Raw genomic sequence first — 15,684 nt, forward strand, 5'->3', positions numbered from 1 at the left:
GGGCGTGTGAGGGCCGGTCGGTACGTACTGTTGTAGTTAAGTGAGGTAGGGACCTAGGCACCCAAGGTACGAGTCCAGTGAAGTTAATGGTAGTCCCCGGGCTGAATAAAGTATTGATTGCTGGGTTATCTGGGGGGCCGGAAGTGCAATGGGCAGTCGCCACTGGTTTACTCTTACGGCAGACGGAGCAATTGAGAAATCGATGATGATGATGATGATGATGATGCGAAGGCGAACGATGATGTACAATAGCTTGGTACGAAAAAAAGGATGCAGGAGTCTACTGGGTAGCCTACAATACGATAGGACAGGGAAGGGTGGAGAGGAGCGAGTGCGAGCCCGCTGCATGTTGGAAACGAGCTCGTTTCCCAAAGAGGGCGCAGGCTGCGGCGTAGGTGCTACAGCACCCGCAGTTGCATGTGAACGATGGCCGACAATACAGTACAGGTAAAGGACGGGGAATGGAGACATAGATGTCCCGACGGAGCAGGCTGGGACGGGGACACCGTCCTGCTCCACGGTTCATGTATCCATCCATACCTGCCTACCTACCTTGCCTAAATACCCAAGTACCTATGCCTTGTCGAAGTCATTGCGCCAAGAAGGTGCCCAAGTGGAGGAGGGAGCTAGGCACTACAGCTTCAGGCGACCCATTCCTTCCAGTCTTCCAATTGACGCTATCCTGCTGTGGCGCCTAGGAGAAGAAAATTGATAAAAGAAGTGCTTGTAAGTTCTTGGTTGTAACCAGGAGGATGCGCCTGGGCTGGGCTCTCTCTCTCTCTCTAGCAACGCGAACAAACATAGCGCAAGCTTGGAGCTCTCTAGCCAGGGGTGCCAGGGGATGCTGGGCTGGAAGCTCGTCCCCACCCCCTGCAGCAGCCATCTTCAACCTGCGTCGAAAACTTGCCGAGGCATCATCAGTGCGGATGACTAAATGCCATACGACACCCCGCCACCTACCCTAGTCGTTCATCGGCATCCCCCTTTTTGGGGGGGGGCTTTTTTTTTTTTTTTTGCACATTGCCCAGTCTCAATTATTCGGGTTGGCAGAGAAAGAGACAGAGAGAGAGGGGCACGCCAGAGTGGCACAGAGAGATTTCTCCTAGCAATAATGGTCTCGAGTAAATCAGCTGGGAACGACTCCATATGATATAATGTAAATTGTCTGCCAAAATAATTGCCGTTGGTATATGCTTCAATCCCTCAAAGAGAGGGGGAAGGGGGTCAGCTATTTTTGACAGGTCGACGCCTCCTTTTTTGGCCTTTGGTCAAACATGTCAAGCTTCCGGGCCAAGACCCAAGTACGGTTGTCTTCTTCAGACCGAACCTGTACAGCTCTTCTTCCACGCAGTGACAAAAGCAAACCCGCAAAAGGCACCCTGTTTCTTGGATTTCTATAATTCCCATCTGGCACGGATGTATACACGGAGATGTTACACGGGCACGCCGAACCCTACTGACGGGTCGGCCGCCTAGTCATACATGTTTTTGTTCCTTCCCCTTTTATCCCAGGACTGGAAGCCGCCCGGACCCGTCATCCTCGTCGGACGGGCGAGCCAACCATCACGTCCCTCCCCCTTACCGACGTGCGGCCTTCTGCTTGCCCGCGCCTCGGCCCCGCGCGCCCACCAGCTGGGCCACCTTGTCGTTCGTCTGCTCAGGCGCCGCAAGAGCCGCCTCAATCTTCTGCGCGCCGTCGACCAGGCGCCCGTCCTCCGTCCTGCCCGCGTCAATCTCGAGCGCCCGCTGCCGGAACTCGTCGAGCTCCTTGCGGCGCTCCTCCGTCATGCGCCACTCCTTGGGGAATTTGGGCTTGTTCTTGAACTCGTGGTGCCGCGTGTCGAGCGGGATGTCCTTGAACGTGTCTTTGGGGTCCTGTCGCGGCGCCCTTCCGTTAGCCTTTCGCTCCTCTCCGGCATCCAGCCCATATCGTTTAGGTGCCCGGAATGGGCAAGGGGGAAGGAATGTGGTCGCTGCTTGCTTACCTTGGCCGCCTCGATCAGCGTGTCCACCAAATCCGACAGATAGCGCTTGTTCTGCGCCTGGTGCTCGTACTTGTCGGAGCTCATCTTGACCGTGTCCGTCTCCGGGTTGTACCGCGGTCCAGCCAGCTTCCGGAGCTTGTCTGCCTGCACCGGCGAGAGCTTGAGGTCGGCCGGCGAGAACTGCACCACCACCTTCCTCTGGGCCGGGTGGTACTCGCCCATGTACGTCGTGTACCGGAAACGAAGCACCTGGTCATCCTGGGGCGGCTCAAAGGGCTTGACCAGCTCTGTCGTCGCGGCAGGTTAGCAAAAGAAACCAAGGGCTGATCCCTCCTCATAAAGGGGGTCACTCGGCGCAGCTGTTTTGGGGCGGGTGACATACTGGACAGCAACGGCATCTCCCACGCCATGATGCGGTGGTACTGTCTGTGCTCGCGAATCTCATCCAGCTTTGCGTGCGCCATGGGCATCATGTCATCCTCGTCGAACTCGTCCATAAGGTCCTCCGTCGGCCCGGTTGGGTCGTCCTCATCGTACCAGAACGATGTCTTGAGCGGTCTCCCGTCGTTCACCAGCTTCTTCCACTCAAGAGTGTCGATCAGCTTCTCGTGGTTCGCCTCGTCCTTCCCCATCTCCCTCTCGAGGTACGCCTGGAGCGACATCTGCTGGGCCGACGGGTCGAGCTTTCTCAGGCTGTCGAGCGCCTTGGTCTCCTCGGGCTTGAGGCGCTGAATCATCTCCTCGAGCCCTTCCTGCGGGCCAAAATTGGCGCGACCGTCGTCATCGTTGCCCTCCTCGTTGTTCGGCGGCGTCCGCCTCGTGGTGCTCGCAGCGAATGTTCGTCGTTGCGTCTGGGCGAACGGGCGCGTGGCGGCGATGCGCGGTGTCGTTGATATCCGGCGACAGCTGCGAACGCAGAGTCGGAGTGCTTGCCCTGCTGTTGCCATATTGGGCGGGTTGCTTCTTTACATTGGCCGAGGGCAATGCTGGTTCCTGCGATGTCGCGCTCAGCTGAGGATGCTGTTGGGAATTGTCCCCGGAAATTTTTGGATCGAGCTCCAGCCACATCCATATGTTCCAGCCACGTGTGAGTGGGTCAACATTTGCACCAGCCACCTGTCCGCCGAGACTCGAAATCCACAGGCTTATATCCCCTTTTGATCTCACTAGGCAAATCTATACCTCATGAATGCATCTGAAAATAGCGCCCATCTCTCGTGTTTGTTTTTTGATCACTTCTTACCTTCAAATCTCACTTCAGTGATCTTGAGAAGACTATTTTGGGATTTCAAAGGCGTATTACATTCACAAGGAGCCAAGTAAAAGTCAAGACACGACAACATCAATATTTTGTTTCATCACTGCCTATTAACTCTGCAGAAGAATCGTCTAAGAACTTCTCGCGCATTATGTGTTTCCGTCCCTCTTCAGAACCCCGATGTCCTGCGGTTCATGATACCCGTACTGAACTGCTTTGCCTTGTCCAGTGTGTTCTTCATGCCCAAGAACGACGCACGATGAGACTTCAAGTCAGGTCTGTGTTCAAGAAGGACAGAATCAGTATAATGTTCTCGTTTACAAAGCAACCATAACGAACTGAACTCACCTCGAGTCTTGGCCAGCCCACTCCTGTTGCTGCTGCTGCTGGGGTGGCGATCCGTTGCCAGGGCCGAAATATGAATGCCGGTGCGCCGGTTGTCCCCCGCTCAGAGGCGGGCTATTCTGCCACGCCCCCGGGGCCGTGTACGGCAGGTCCGGAAACGGCTGTGTCTTCTGCGGCGGCGTGTCTATGCTTGGCCTGCTGTACGACGATGGATCGTAGGGGGCGTGGTAGGCGCCGGACGGCTGCTGCAGCGGAGACGAGTATTCGACGGATACCCTACCGTCGACAACCAAATGTGACGGGAGCTGTGCCTGCGTTGGGACCGAGCCGGGGTATCCAGCTCCTTGATACGCCGGCGCCCCAGGATACGATGCGGAGTTTTGGTAAGGCGGCCGCTGGTCGAAGCTCGCCGTCTGATCTGGCTGAGGCGGCGGCTGGTATTGACTGTTGGACTGAGGCGGCGGCGCAGGCGAAGGGTTTTGAACATACGCCGCACCGAATGAGACATTTGGCGCGGGCTTCCGACGGATGGGCGCCTGGCCGGGTGAAAGCACCGGCTCGCTCAGGACATTTTCGGCTTGAGAGGCCCGCTGCTGCTGCTGCTGTGTGGGCTGCTTGACGACAGTCGGTTTATCAGCCGGCTTGCTGGACCAGTCTTCCATGAGAGTCAGCTGGTCAAACTCATAATGACCGAACGATTCTTCCACCTGCGGTTGCTGGGAATATCTCCGCTGAGAAGGCAACTCCGCGATCGTCGTCGGAGGGAGCTCCGCGGGAGCCTTCTCGAGCACCTTCTCCGGTCTCGGAGGCGCAGACGTGTACTCGTGAAGCAGCGACACCTGAGCAGTGAGGGCAGCCTCGAGTTCTCTGGACAACTCTCTCACGGGTCGGAAAGAGCTGTCTTCCGTCTCATGCGTTTCGTTCTCGACGCTTTGAGCGCCGTCTTGGAACGACGCGGTCCTCGCAACATTCTCATTCACCCCCTTTCCATCCCCTTCATCAGATTTGACTTCTCCCTTGTCGTTGATATTCGGTTGCGTGTCTTCGGTCACCAAATGATTCTCTTCCTGCACCTGCGACGGCCGAGGCCCCTCGTCGTCGTAGTTAAGGCTGTGATTTCCGACGCCGACACTCCGGACTACGTTGGAAACGGCGGTGTTCCCTTCTTGCATGGCCTTTTTCAACGCCGCCATGAGCTCCGAAATGCGCTCGACGAGTATCGTGGTGCATTCCTCGTCACCACCGTATACGATGGCCGACTGAAGGGCGTTTTCGTTGTCTTGGTTCGTATGGAATATGTCGGCCCCGTTGTCCAAGAGGAACTTGACACTGGCCCCGTCTCCCTCGCGAGCAGCAACGATTAGAGCCGTGTCGGCCTCCTGGTCGGCCAGGTTGACGTCGGCGCCGGCGTCGACAAGTACCTGTAGCGACTCGACGGGGAGATTAGCGACAGCGTTAATGAGCACTGTCGACTTGTCCCACCCGCCAAATACGTTGACCTCTGCCCTGGCCTTGACTAAAAGTCTGAGGATTTCCTGTTCTCCCTTTGAGGCAGCGGCGATGAGTGGACAGGTATCGTCTCCGGCACCTAGGTCGGGGTTGGCACCGCGCTCCAGCAGCAGCGTGACGATTTCAAGCTTGCCCGACTCGCACGCCACCTGCAAAGCCGTACCCTGCGGAAAGTTCTCGTTCGTAGTGAACGCGTTGACGTCAGCTCCGCGGTCGAGAAGCTCCTTAACCACGTCGTAGTGCCCTTCGGAGGAAGCCGCCTGGAGAGCCCATCCGTTGGGGAAGTCAACCTCGGCGCCCCTGTCGAGAAGCAGCTTGACAATATCGAGAGTTCCGTCGTAGGCGGCGGCAGTCAAGGCAGTTCCGTAGCTTCATGATGTCAGACTGGTCCTTGGATTGGTGTTGCAGAAAATCACTCACTATTCTCCAGTCGCATTGGGATTGACATTGAACGTCTCAATCAGCAGCTTTACTGTAGATTCTTTCTCAAGATCCGTAGCTTCGTACAGACTCTCGTTGAGCTTTTCGGCAGATATGTTTCCGTTCGTATACTTCCAAACAGCCTCCAGGACCTTGTCCTGGTGTTCCGCCGTTGTTGCCGCACGCAGGAAAAGCTGGTCACAGTCAAGACCCTGGCGTTGTTCGAGAAGGATCAAGACGATGTCCCAGTTCTCCTCTGTTGCTGCCGCTTCCAAGGCGTCCTGGAAACATTCTTGGGAGTGTGAGTAAGTCAGCAACTTGTTGAAGACGTCCACTCTGCCCGAGACGGCAGCCTTGATGAACGCCTTGTCGTATTCCTTGGCAGGGAGCTTGTCGGCATATGTCTTTGTGAGATATTCAAACATGGAGAGGTCTGAATGCAGACCGGCCAGAGCCAGCGGTGAGTCGATGGTGTCGTCCTCGACCGCCAGCGACACCTGGTTTTCGACAAGCAACTTGACAGCGTCGGGGTTACCGGAGGAGATGGCGGCGTTCATAACGGGGCCGACGTCGCTTGCGATCGCGTTGGTGTTGGCTTTCATCTTAATCAGCCTATCCATTACTTTGACATGACCGGCAAATGCAGCCATGTGCAACGGAGTCTGCTCGCCGATTTCGATGCAGTCGTCAATGTTGGCGCCTCGCTTGATCAACTCGTCCACAGTGTTTGGCCTTCCGATATAAGCAGCGAAATGAAGCTAGCAGGAGATTCAGTAAGCGGTTCAGGGGAAGGCAGCAACATCTTGGCCTTCCACGTGGTGTGCCACGGAGAGAGAGAGAACGCCGGACTTACAGGAGTATTAAAGAGCTCGTCCCGCTTGTTGATCTCATCAGCATGGCCATTCTCGATGAGAGCCGAAACGAGCTGCTTGAAGCCAACTGCGGCAGCAATATGGAGAGCGGTCAGGCCCTTGGTCTCAAACCCGTTGAGGACCTTTGTCGTGGACATGTAAACAATGAGCCATCGATACCGAATCAGGGACTCGGTCTGCCAAAAATCGTCTTCGCTGAGGTCCTCGGCTATCTCCAACGTGGCCTTGCTGGCGTGGTGCAACCAATGCTTAACGGGGTACGGCAGGACCTTTTCGGCCAGCGAACGAGCCTCCTCGGCTTCGTCGTCCTCATCGTACTGGCCATAGGTGGAGTCGTCATCGTCCCAGTCTGTTTCATTGTCTGAATCGTCCGTCTCCGACTCGGTGTTCTGTTCTTCTGCTTCGGATTGTTCGGCATCCTCCTCGCCGTCTTCCGCAGGCTGGGCTTCAGCATCACCGTCTTCGTCGTGAGTCTCCGCAGAGGGCTTCTCTTCCGGAGGGAAGTCAAACGCTTCCTTAATGTGTGCCAAGCATCTGAGAGCGAGGATGCCCTGCTGCCATTTCCCCTCATCGCTCGTCATGCCCAACGTTCTCTTGGACGTCTCTTTCTCCAAGAGATGTTCCTTGACGACCCTGTCCATGAAGCCGATAGTATTCTCGGTCTTGCCGCTCCGTTTCACCGTGAGCAGTGGTCTGCACTTCTTGACCAGATCTTGGAGTTCAGCTTTGCCTTCCTCTGTGGCCGGGAATCCGGCCAGAACGACAAGCTCGTCCTCGGTGGGCTCCTCGAACGTGAGGACGAGTGTTCGCAGCAACTCCTTGATCTTGTCGGCCTCTTTCTCATTGGAATGGAAGATCTGCGACCACGCTGCGTCCAGCAGGGCCTTGAGCTCTTGAGGCATACCCTCCAGCATGTGGCGAATCCTGAGGTCGCTCTCAGCGTCGGGCAGCTCCGCCAGCTGCATGCAGGACAGTTTGATCCACTGGCTGTTGGATGCCCGCTTGCCGATCAGACTGCTCGCGTAGTATGTGAGCGCCTTGTTGTACTTCTTCGAGTGGCCCAGTTCCTGAACCTTTTCCTGTGCCGTCTTCCGCAATTCCAGCTGAACCTGGTCGCAGTACTTGTCGTGCTCGAGGTCGATGAGCCGGATTTGGTCCACCCCCATGGCATCCTCGACGTGCGGAATCTCTCGGCTCGTGAAGAACCATCTTGTTGGCACCCGCTTCTCGTCTTCGCTCCTGAGTTCTTGCATCTCTGCGTTCAAAAACCGCATCAGCTTTTTTGTCGAATCAGCATCCTCAGGCAAGACGTGCAGGTTGTTGATGACAAAGTACACTCTCCGACCGATAAACTCGTCTGTGAGCATGTCCTGGAGGGTCTGCCACAAGTTCTCGACTGTGAGGTTTGCCGAGGTTCTCGAGGAGTCCTCGCCCTTCTTCTTCACAAAGTGCTTCGCGTATACGGCCAGGGTGGCCTGCTGACGGATGAGTTGCCGAACTAGGGATTTGAGCAAGTCCTCGGCGGTCGAGAAATCCGTCGAGGGCTCGCAGAAGAAGTAGGCAGAGAGGAGTGGCCCCCGCCCGTTGTTCTCCTTTTCGTCGGCTTTTATCATCCTGTCGACGCCTTGCAACGCCGCCATCGTCGCCCGTGTCTTTCCTCTTCCCTCTGGTCCGCGGATGTACAGAGCCTGTCCCCTGCTTTGCTGCGCCGTGCTCTCCACATCATGGTCCTCCTTTAACCAGTCGAGGTACACCGGCTCTTCGGGTATCCATATGGATGGGGGGAACTGAAGCGCAAGCATGTCTCGTTTGTTAGACATCTTGCCGCCGTTCAGCAACTCCATCACATCGTTGACGATTTCCGGCTCGATGCCACGCGTCGAATTGAGACGGTTTTTGACGACGAGGTTGGCACCGTGAATGATTCTCTTCAGGGGTTCCCTCACCAGCTGGTACCGGAAGTCCTTGAAGTCGGCGAATTTGACAAGGTCTCGATGGTTGGCGGCGAGGCCCATCTCCTCGATTCCGGGCAGTGTTGCAGATTCTCTCGTCACGAAGTCCTGGTCCTTCTTGGGGATAATGGCCTTGGCGATCTTTGACATGGTCGTGCCGTACCTTTCTTGCGTGAAGTCGGTCGGGTGATTCTCGTAAAAACATGTGAGCTGGACTACCGGGCTCAACTTGAGAGCCAAGCGCAGGAAGTCCCCTCGCAGCTCGTTCAGGCTTTCATCTCCGGGCGTCATCATCTTCACCAGAGCTGAAGACTTGGTATAACCTAGCCTTTCGCCGATATCTCCGAGCATGGAGGCGACGGCGGCAACGTGGGCACCGCCGAAGGGCGTACCGAAGAACGCGCACCCAGCAATGCATTCGAATACTCTTGGGAAGATATCCCGGTATGTGTCTGCGGCAAGCGTTATGGCCTGAAAGGCATGTGAGTTCCAACTGAATGGTTAATAGTGACGATGCCGGACAGGACACTCACCTTGGCAACGACTAAGCCTCCCATGCTGTGGCCGATGAAGACGATGGGGCGATCTCGGATTTTCTACCCAAATGTCAGCATACCGCTACGGTTTTGGAACAGACTATTGGTGGCCGGCATACTTCTCGATTTGCTTGCAAGCCCTCGAGCATTGTCTTGGCAATGTCCCTCATGAAGGTCTTTACTTTGAGGTCTCCCACCCACGCCGACTCGTACTGATACAACAGTATCCGAGCTTTGGGGAAGTCCCTCGCCAGGCCATCCTTCTTGCCGGTGGACTCGGACGACGTCTTTGAGACGCCATCATAGATGCCGGTCGCCCAGTTGAAGCCAGATTCGGACTTCCAACTGTCTTCGGGGTGCGCACCCAACCCTGGCACGAAGACAACGCTGCCAAAGCGTCAGCTCTCGCAACGATATCATACTTTCCCTCCCCGACATGAACGACATACTCGACGTCAATGGTAGATCCCGTCTCCTTCTGAGGATTGTACAGCTCTTTGAAGCCCTGCTGGACTGTCTGATATGTCGTCTTGGGCTTCGGAGCTCCCGGGGCGCTGCCATGAGGCACCCTCCTCGTTCCTGTGCGGCGTATAGACATGATGCTGCTTGTTGCTCTCACTGCAAAAAAAAGAAAACGACGGCCCACGAAAAGCGCGTCCTCCCGAGACTGGGGCGCATCAAGCTTTGAATAAGACGACGGGAGCTAGGCAACGGCGTAAGCAGTGCCCTCGCAAGACTGCTTATTGACGGTTGGGGGCCAGAAGAGCCCGCAGTAAATAATGATCAATCCCACCTCCCAACGGCCACACCCCCCTGCAGTCGAGCATCCCAAAACGACGTTAGTGAATGTCAGCCGCCCCATGCATTGTCATCCTGCGATGCCCACGACCTTCCGACGATACCAATAGCGCCATTAGCTGAATCGAAACCGCTCCTGTATGTAGGCCTTACCCCCCCTGTAAGCAATTAGTCCTGCTGCGCGTCGGTGGATCCACCTGCAAATGGGCAGTTCAGCGCACTCTATCCGTACTCCAGCAAGCGCCAGGCTACAGCTTCATCTTAGGCGACAGGGGCGATGAAGGGTGTACTTTGGCTGCCTACCGGTGCCCTACTCAGAAAGGGCTTACAGAGGCCCCAGATCGCACCGTTGGCCATCGATTAGACTATTCCTAGTTAGACCCTTGCCATGGCTGACATTGCAAAAAGAAAGCAGTGTGGTATTTTGGGCCTGGATCTGGGTCTGAGCCTGGCATCTCTGCATATCATGGGCCGGTTGTCATGATGAAAAGGCGCACACGTCCGACCCTGTCTATTGCTTGAAACCATACCTTCTGCTCTCACTCAAATTGCGGCTCGAGGAGGACGGTGGCTCGGATCCCGTCAAGACAGCCGATATCGAAAGCCGAGAAGGGTTGGAACAGACTCCCAGAAGATTCGCACAAATTGGATCGATCACGCCGCGTCACACTCAACGGGTCGCACCATGGAAAGGTCGTCGCCGTCTGTGCCTTTCGCCGTCCGAGTGCTCGACGATGCCGTCGGTGCCGCGGCGACTGTGCAACAACGTCAAGACTTCGACCATCTGATGCCGGCGACGAGCAGAGCCAAACACGACCATATCGTCGTGCCGGGAGCCGGCGACCTAGACTTCCTGGAACGAGAACTCCTCGTGCGACGCCTGAACGACGTCCAGGACCTCCTCTGGATATGCGGCCGGCCGATGCCGCCTCGGCCTCTGCATTACCAGACGTTGACCTCGCGCGAGATCCACGTCACAGAAAACCCCGAGCTCCATCTTGTCTGGTCCAAGAACCGCATATTCGTCAAGCCGATACCCCGGTGGCTCCTGAGCCCGGACTTTTGGGCTGTTCACCTGGTTGGCGGTGCCGAAGACAAACAGTCCCAGCCACGGAAGCAGCAGCTCGTCGCATGCGCGCTCGGATTCCTCTTCACTTACACTGCCCTCATCGCGTACGAGAGCGACTTCCGCATAGCCTCCGACAAAGGTCTCGTCCCGCCCGAGATGAAATGGGACCGGTGGAGGGCGTTATCGGCGCAGATCGTGCAGAACCATTGTTATGCGTCCATCAACCCGCGCTACTGGTACGGCGAGCTTCGCCTTAGCCGGCTGAACAAGATCTATCGGGTCCGTCTGGGATACGTGCTTCGGGGGTATTCCAAAGTGGCCTCCCACGCCGTCTACGAGGACCTGCTCCAGGACAACTTCGCAACGCTGGCGGCCATCCTCGGTTATGTTGTCATCGTCCTGACGGCTATGCAGGTTGGGCTGGCCACGGACAGGCTCGTCGGTGACAGTTCATTCCAGAGTGTCAGTTATGGATTTACCGTCTTCTCCATCTTGGCGCCACTGATCGCCTGCGTCGCCATATTTGGTGTCGTCGTGGCCATGTTCGTGAGCAGCTGGATGGTGACCAAGGTGTATGAGAGAAAGCGATTCCAGGAAATGGGCGTCGAGCCGTTTTGGAGAGATCAAAAGAAAGAAGGCCGGTACGAGCAGGTGGCAGCAAAGTAGGATGTGTTTGGAGTAGGCAGAATTGAGACGATCGATACCCGTATGAATGGACGAATAAGTAAGCGTAATCATTGGGTGCCCAGATGTGACTGAGTAGTAAAGTGCGTTCCCTGATGAAACTGCTGGATCCCTATACCTCCAGCGGGTTTAGCGACTGAGCAGGCGCTGTAACGCCCCTTGACAACCTGTCAGCCCCGCCAGCAGTACACTGTATCAATTAACACACAGCACTCAGGTTGATGGTCATCTCCGCTACTGCACTCAAGCCAGAGTCTGCCCAAAGTTCTTCTCATTAATCGAACACATATCCCACCATCCTCGGCTTCGACATCAACGCCTACAGTATTCGCGTCGTCAACACCCGCTACCCAGAAACGTCCAGATATGGCCACGAATGATGATAGCAAAAAAACCCTTAGTGTCGAGCGCCACTGCCTCGTCACTGTCGGCGCAACGGCCCGATTCACTCAGCTCCTGACTGAGGTCCTGGGCTCCACGTTCCTCGACTTAATCGCCGAGAACCGCTACACCCACCTCACCTTGCAGTGCGGCGACGACTACGACCACTTCTCCCGCCACGTTCTGCCGCCTCTACTGGAACGATACCAGACCCTGCAGATCACTGCCTTCGCCTTCGTCGACGACCTCGCCGTCGAGATGGCAAAGTGCCGAGCCCACCCGGGCCTCTGCGAGGCCGGCGTCGTTATCTGCCACGCAGGTAAGGGGAAATACTGCCCACTTCCGATATCCAAATCAATGTTCGAAACCCCCATTCAAAAGACTAACCAAGTGCGCGTTCGTGGGGTAAAAAGGCACGGGAACCATCCTCGACGGTATGCGGGTCGGCGTCCCCCTCGTCGTGGTCCCCAACCCGACCCTCAAGGACAATCACCAGGTCGAGCTGGCCGAGGAGATCCAGCGCCAGGGCTACGGTATTTGGGGCCGCCTCGGTAACATCTCGTGGGCCCTCGAGCAGCTAGCTCTACTACTCGATAAGACCGAGCGGCAGTTCTCGCCTCACCCAGTGGCTAACGAAGTCGCGCCACTCAACGTGGACTTATGGCAGGTCAGCGGCGCCATGATGGGTCGGTATTCAGGGGAGTCTACTACTGCCTTCAAGGCGCCCGCCAAGGTGGAAGGCAGTGAGGGTTCTATCACAGGTGCCAGAAGAGAGGTGCAGCGGGAAGAGGTCGCCCAGATGACGATGGACTAGGAGCCTCGTCGGCGTTGGCCACCTCCTCCATCCTTCTAATAATGTAGGGTGAAATCGGCGACTCGTGAGCTCAGAGGGAAAGGACGCGGGCAGGACAGTCTGGTAGGTATGTCTGGTTCGGGGGTAGGGAGGGACAGCTTGCTTGCTTGCAGACGAAGGAGATACCCAATTTCACACGGCGTTCCGGGTTAGCATAACATCATGCCGCTTCTTTCATTCAATCATCATCTGTCAAAGAAAAAAATGTCTACAGGTTTACTTTTGCTGTCCGACTATTGGAGCCCAGCCACGGTCCACACCTTGATCGCGGCGTCACCGCCGGCGCTCGCAATCTTGGATCCGCCCTCGACCCACGCGACGCCATTGACGCCGTCCTTGTGGGCGTTGAGAGCCTTGACACGGCTTCCGGGCTTCGCCAAGCTCCAGACGTAGACGTGCGTGTCCAGGGCGCCGGAGACGGCGTGCGTCGCGGCGTCGTTCCAGCTGATGCACGTAACCCTTGCCGTGTGCGCAGACCAGCGGTCCGTCGCCACCTCCCAGTCGGCCGACTTGTAGGCCATGATCTTGCCGATCTGGTTGCCCGCGGCCAAGTACTGGCCGTCCTTAGAGTAGGACAGGCAGGAGACCTGCGCGGTTGACTTGTCGAGAGACTTGGTCTCCGAAAGCTTGCCTGAGCCGTCGGCGCTGTAGATCTTGACCGAGTTGCCGGACCCCACCGCCACCGTTGAGCCGTAGGCCGCAATGGCACCGGGAGCGAACCCAAGCCGATTCTCCGAGACCAGTTTGTTCTTCTCGTAAACGTCGACGCCCTCGACGGTGGCCACGTACAGCCTCCCGCTGGTGGCCGCGACGCCCTTGGGCTGCGCCGCGAGCTTGACGGACTCGCCGGCAAAGGTGTTGGCCGACTCGTCGACCGTCCGCAGGTGGTCGTCCCACCCGACGCTGTACGTCTGTCCCCCCTCGGCACTGAATTGGGTGACCTGGTTCGTGTGCGCCTGTCCGTCGACGACGGAGCCGGTGCCCGAGGCCACGTCCCACTGACAGACGCGGCCGTCAAAGCTGCCGCTCCAGAGCGTCTGACCCTTGCCATCAGATGAAGCGCCCAGCGCTGTGATGCTCTTGTTGTGGCCCTGGACGATCTTGCTGGGCCTATCGCTGCCCTCGTTCAGGTAGTTCAAGTCGCCGTTCAGGTTCAAGCTAATGATCAACCCGTCGGTCCTGCCGTGGGGGTAGACGACTCCAACCTGCTGGTCGCCCACGCTGACGCCGTCGCCAAACTTCCACGTCTGCGTGGCCTTGCCGGCCTCAACGTCCCAGAGCTTGACGGTCTGGTCCGCGCTGGCGGTCACGAACTTGGTGCCATCCTTGGCCCAAGACACAGCAAAAATGCTGCCGGTGTGCTCTCCCTCACCGATCGAAATCGTGGGCTCGCCCGTCTTCCCGTCGTAGAGCTGGATGCGTTTATCGGCACCGACCGTCACGAGCTGGCTGCCGTCGGGGGAAAAGGCCGTGCCGAAAACGAAGCCCTTGTGAGCCGAGGCGTTCTTCGAGTTGAACTTGAAAGGCGCGCCGTGCAGGAAGCAGAGAGATGCGTCGTCGGAGACGGTGGCCGCGCGCAGCGGACGCTGCTGCCGCACGGCGACCGAGTTGACGGCCTTGGAGTGCCCGCTGATCTCTCCGACCGAGTTGCCACTGTCGGCCGTGATGCAGTGGCCGAACCGCTCCTTTCCGTCGCCGACGGCAATGATCCGTTGGGAGTCGCCGTCCCAGGCAATATCGTTGATGCGGCCCGAGATGATGTGGTACTCGCCTGGTGTGCTTGTCAGTATCAAGAGCTGTCTATCAAGCGTCCTGGATGGAGGTGTGCTGTACCCTTGGTGTTCTCGGCCTCGACGGCATCCCAGACTCTTACGGAACCCGAGACGTCTCCGCTGGCGACGTAGAAACCGCTGGGCGAGAAGCGGGCAACGCTCGTTTGCGCGGTGTGACCGGTGTACTGCTTGCTGACGGAGGGGTTGTCGATGGATCGGAGGAAGATGGATTTGCCGGCCTGGGAGGGCACATTGTTAGCCAGTGCATTGTTTCTTTTGGAGGGACATCGGCGGACTAACAGCATATGCAAGACGCTCTCCTTTGTTGTCGGAGGAGAGCTGCGTCGGCTGGCCGCGCTGGGTAGCGGGCGAAGCGGCTAGGATCTTTTCGACGGTAACAGACATGGTGAAGCTCCAAACACGCCTGGATTGTGCGCAATGCAAATTGGAAAACCCGGAAGCTCTGCACGAAGACAACGGAACGGGGGGAAAGTGTTGGAGAGAGAAAGGTGAGTTGAGGCAAGTGTCAGCTCCGAAGCTACACGTAGGCACCACAATGGCGGTCGACGGCGTCGGGTGGGGAGCCTGGAGCTGGCTGGAGCTGGGATGACGATCCGGGAATGGAGAACGGAGTACCTAATGGAGGGGCAGTGTTACTCGGGTACCTAAATGCGGGGCACAAATGACGTTCCTTACCGGTCTTGCGTGGTTGGTCTAGAACTTGAAGATATTCTATTCTGCGTGTTCAGCCAAACACTTGATAACGATGTCATACGGCGAGGTCTCGGCAAACAAAACGCACATCGCGGTTGTTGTTTGAGCAACATTTGCGGATGATTGTGGTTTGGCCTAGTGTAGCATGTCTTTACCGTGATTGAGGATAAGGACACAAGACGCGGATGTTGCCTCCACACCCATGTCCAAACGGACTCTAATAAAAGTCGACCTACCGCTCTGTCGAAGAGGAAAAGATACTTTTACGGGGATACAACTGGCTTGGGCTGCAATGTGGTTTCCGATCACTCGTTGAATTGTCTGCCAAAAAAATTGCATTTTAAAGTACTTTGACGTACGACAACTGACAGTTCTAAGGGATCTTGTAAGAGCAACATTGTGTCATGCCCACATGTTAATAAGGAAGTCGGTGTGGGCAGAGGTAATGGTGGATTAGCTCCAAAAATGACAGGGTATATAAGTAGTAAAACCCCTTCGTAATTCCAACAATCAGTCATCGCTTTCCTAGCTCAATT

The 15,684-nt window shown here is 56.8% G+C and overlaps 5 protein-coding genes across 5 annotated transcripts; 2 read left to right on the plus strand and 3 right to left on the minus strand.

The window, feature by feature from the left end:
- Positions 1–1,332: 1,332 nt before the first annotated feature.
- CDEST_14041 (Putative small ribosomal subunit protein mS35) lies at positions 1,333–3,007 on the minus strand. Its single transcript, XM_062930197.1, has 3 exons — positions 2,368–3,007; positions 1,986–2,272; positions 1,333–1,875 (listed from the first exon to the last, which is right to left on the minus strand). Exons 1-3 carry the CDS (start codon positions 2,930–2,932, stop codon positions 1,579–1,581), a joined length of 1,149 nt encoding a protein of 382 aa, XP_062786248.1. The 5' UTR covers positions 2,933–3,007; the 3' UTR covers positions 1,333–1,578.
- Positions 3,008–3,329: 322 nt separating this feature from the next.
- CDEST_14042 (Putative P-loop containing nucleoside triphosphate hydrolase, alpha/Beta hydrolase) lies at positions 3,330–10,353 on the minus strand. The gene is made up of 7 exons (XM_062930198.1): positions 9,327–10,353; positions 8,997–9,264; positions 8,875–8,937; positions 6,371–8,812; positions 5,518–6,275; positions 3,592–5,466; positions 3,330–3,521 (listed from the first exon to the last, which is right to left on the minus strand). Exons 1-7 carry the CDS (start codon positions 9,473–9,475, stop codon positions 3,413–3,415), a joined length of 5,664 nt encoding a protein of 1,887 aa, XP_062786249.1. The 5' UTR covers positions 9,476–10,353; the 3' UTR covers positions 3,330–3,412.
- Position 10,354: 1 nt separating this feature from the next.
- On the plus strand, positions 10,355–11,483 carry CDEST_14043 (uncharacterized protein). The gene has a single exon (XM_062930199.1). The coding sequence runs from the start codon at positions 10,361–10,363 to the stop codon at positions 11,408–11,410; it is 1,050 nt and encodes a 349-aa protein (XP_062786250.1). The 5' UTR covers positions 10,355–10,360; the 3' UTR covers positions 11,411–11,483.
- Positions 11,484–11,707: 224 nt separating this feature from the next.
- On the plus strand, positions 11,708–12,667 carry CDEST_14044 (Putative glycosyl transferase, family 28). Its single transcript, XM_062930200.1, has 2 exons — positions 11,708–12,128; positions 12,223–12,667. Exons 1-2 carry the CDS (start codon positions 11,795–11,797, stop codon positions 12,621–12,623), a joined length of 735 nt encoding a protein of 244 aa, XP_062786251.1. The 5' UTR covers positions 11,708–11,794; the 3' UTR covers positions 12,624–12,667.
- A 150-nt stretch (positions 12,668–12,817) lies between these two features.
- Positions 12,818–15,526, minus strand: CDEST_14045 (Putative quinoprotein alcohol dehydrogenase-like superfamily). Its single transcript, XM_062930201.1, has 4 exons — positions 15,131–15,526; positions 14,735–15,070; positions 14,496–14,673; positions 12,818–14,433 (listed from the first exon to the last, which is right to left on the minus strand). Exons 2-4 carry the CDS (start codon positions 14,837–14,839, stop codon positions 12,896–12,898), a joined length of 1,821 nt encoding a protein of 606 aa, XP_062786252.1. The 5' UTR covers positions 14,840–15,070; positions 15,131–15,526; the 3' UTR covers positions 12,818–12,895.
- Between the last annotated feature and the right edge of the window lie 158 nt (positions 15,527–15,684).

Source organism: Colletotrichum destructivum, chromosome 9 (assembly GCF_034447905.1).
Source record: "Colletotrichum destructivum chromosome 9, complete sequence".
Classification (NCBI taxonomy): domain Eukaryota; kingdom Fungi; phylum Ascomycota; class Sordariomycetes; order Glomerellales; family Glomerellaceae; genus Colletotrichum; species Colletotrichum destructivum.

What these genes read in the sequence shown, in the direction of transcription:
- CDEST_14041 (XM_062930197.1), bottom strand. Translation starts at nt 2,932, where the DNA reads ATGGCAACAGCAGGGCAAGCACTCCGACTCTGCGTTCGCAGCTGTCGC. An exon ending in GGAGATGCCGTTGCTGTCCA is followed by an intron (nt 2,273 to 2,367) that starts GTATGTCACCCG and finishes CCGCGACGACAG; the next exon opens with AGCTGGTCAAGCCCTTTGAG. An exon ending in CGCTGATCGAGGCGGCCAAG is followed by an intron (nt 1,876 to 1,985) that starts GTAAGCAAGCAG and finishes GCGCCGCGACAG; the next exon opens with GACCCCAAAGACACGTTCAA.
- CDEST_14042 (XM_062930198.1), bottom strand. Translation starts at nt 9,475, where the DNA reads ATGTCTATACGCCGCACAGGAACGAGGAGGGTGCCTCATGGCAGCGCC. An exon ending in GCTTGCAAGCAAATCGAGAA is followed by an intron (nt 8,938 to 8,996) that starts GTATGCCGGCCA and finishes ACATTTGGGTAG; the next exon opens with AAAATCCGAGATCGCCCCAT. An exon ending in ACGAGCTCTTTAATACTCCT is followed by an intron (nt 6,276 to 6,370) that starts GTAAGTCCGGCG and finishes ATCTCCTGCTAG; the next exon opens with CTTCATTTCGCTGCTTATAT.
- CDEST_14043 (XM_062930199.1), top strand. Translation starts at nt 10,361, where the DNA reads ATGGAAAGGTCGTCGCCGTCTGTGCCTTTCGCCGTCCGAGTGCTCGAC.
- CDEST_14044 (XM_062930200.1), top strand. Translation starts at nt 11,795, where the DNA reads ATGGCCACGAATGATGATAGCAAAAAAACCCTTAGTGTCGAGCGCCAC. An exon ending in CGTCGTTATCTGCCACGCAG is followed by an intron (nt 12,129 to 12,222) that starts GTAAGGGGAAAT and finishes TGGGGTAAAAAG; the next exon opens with GCACGGGAACCATCCTCGAC.
- CDEST_14045 (XM_062930201.1), bottom strand. Translation starts at nt 14,839, where the DNA reads ATGTCTGTTACCGTCGAAAAGATCCTAGCCGCTTCGCCCGCTACCCAG. An exon ending in GAGAGCGTCTTGCATATGCT is followed by an intron (nt 14,674 to 14,734) that starts GTTAGTCCGCCG and finishes GTGCCCTCCCAG; the next exon opens with GCCGGCAAATCCATCTTCCT. An exon ending in CGAGGCCGAGAACACCAAGG is followed by an intron (nt 14,434 to 14,495) that starts GTACAGCACACC and finishes CAAGCACACCAG; the next exon opens with GCGAGTACCACATCATCTCG.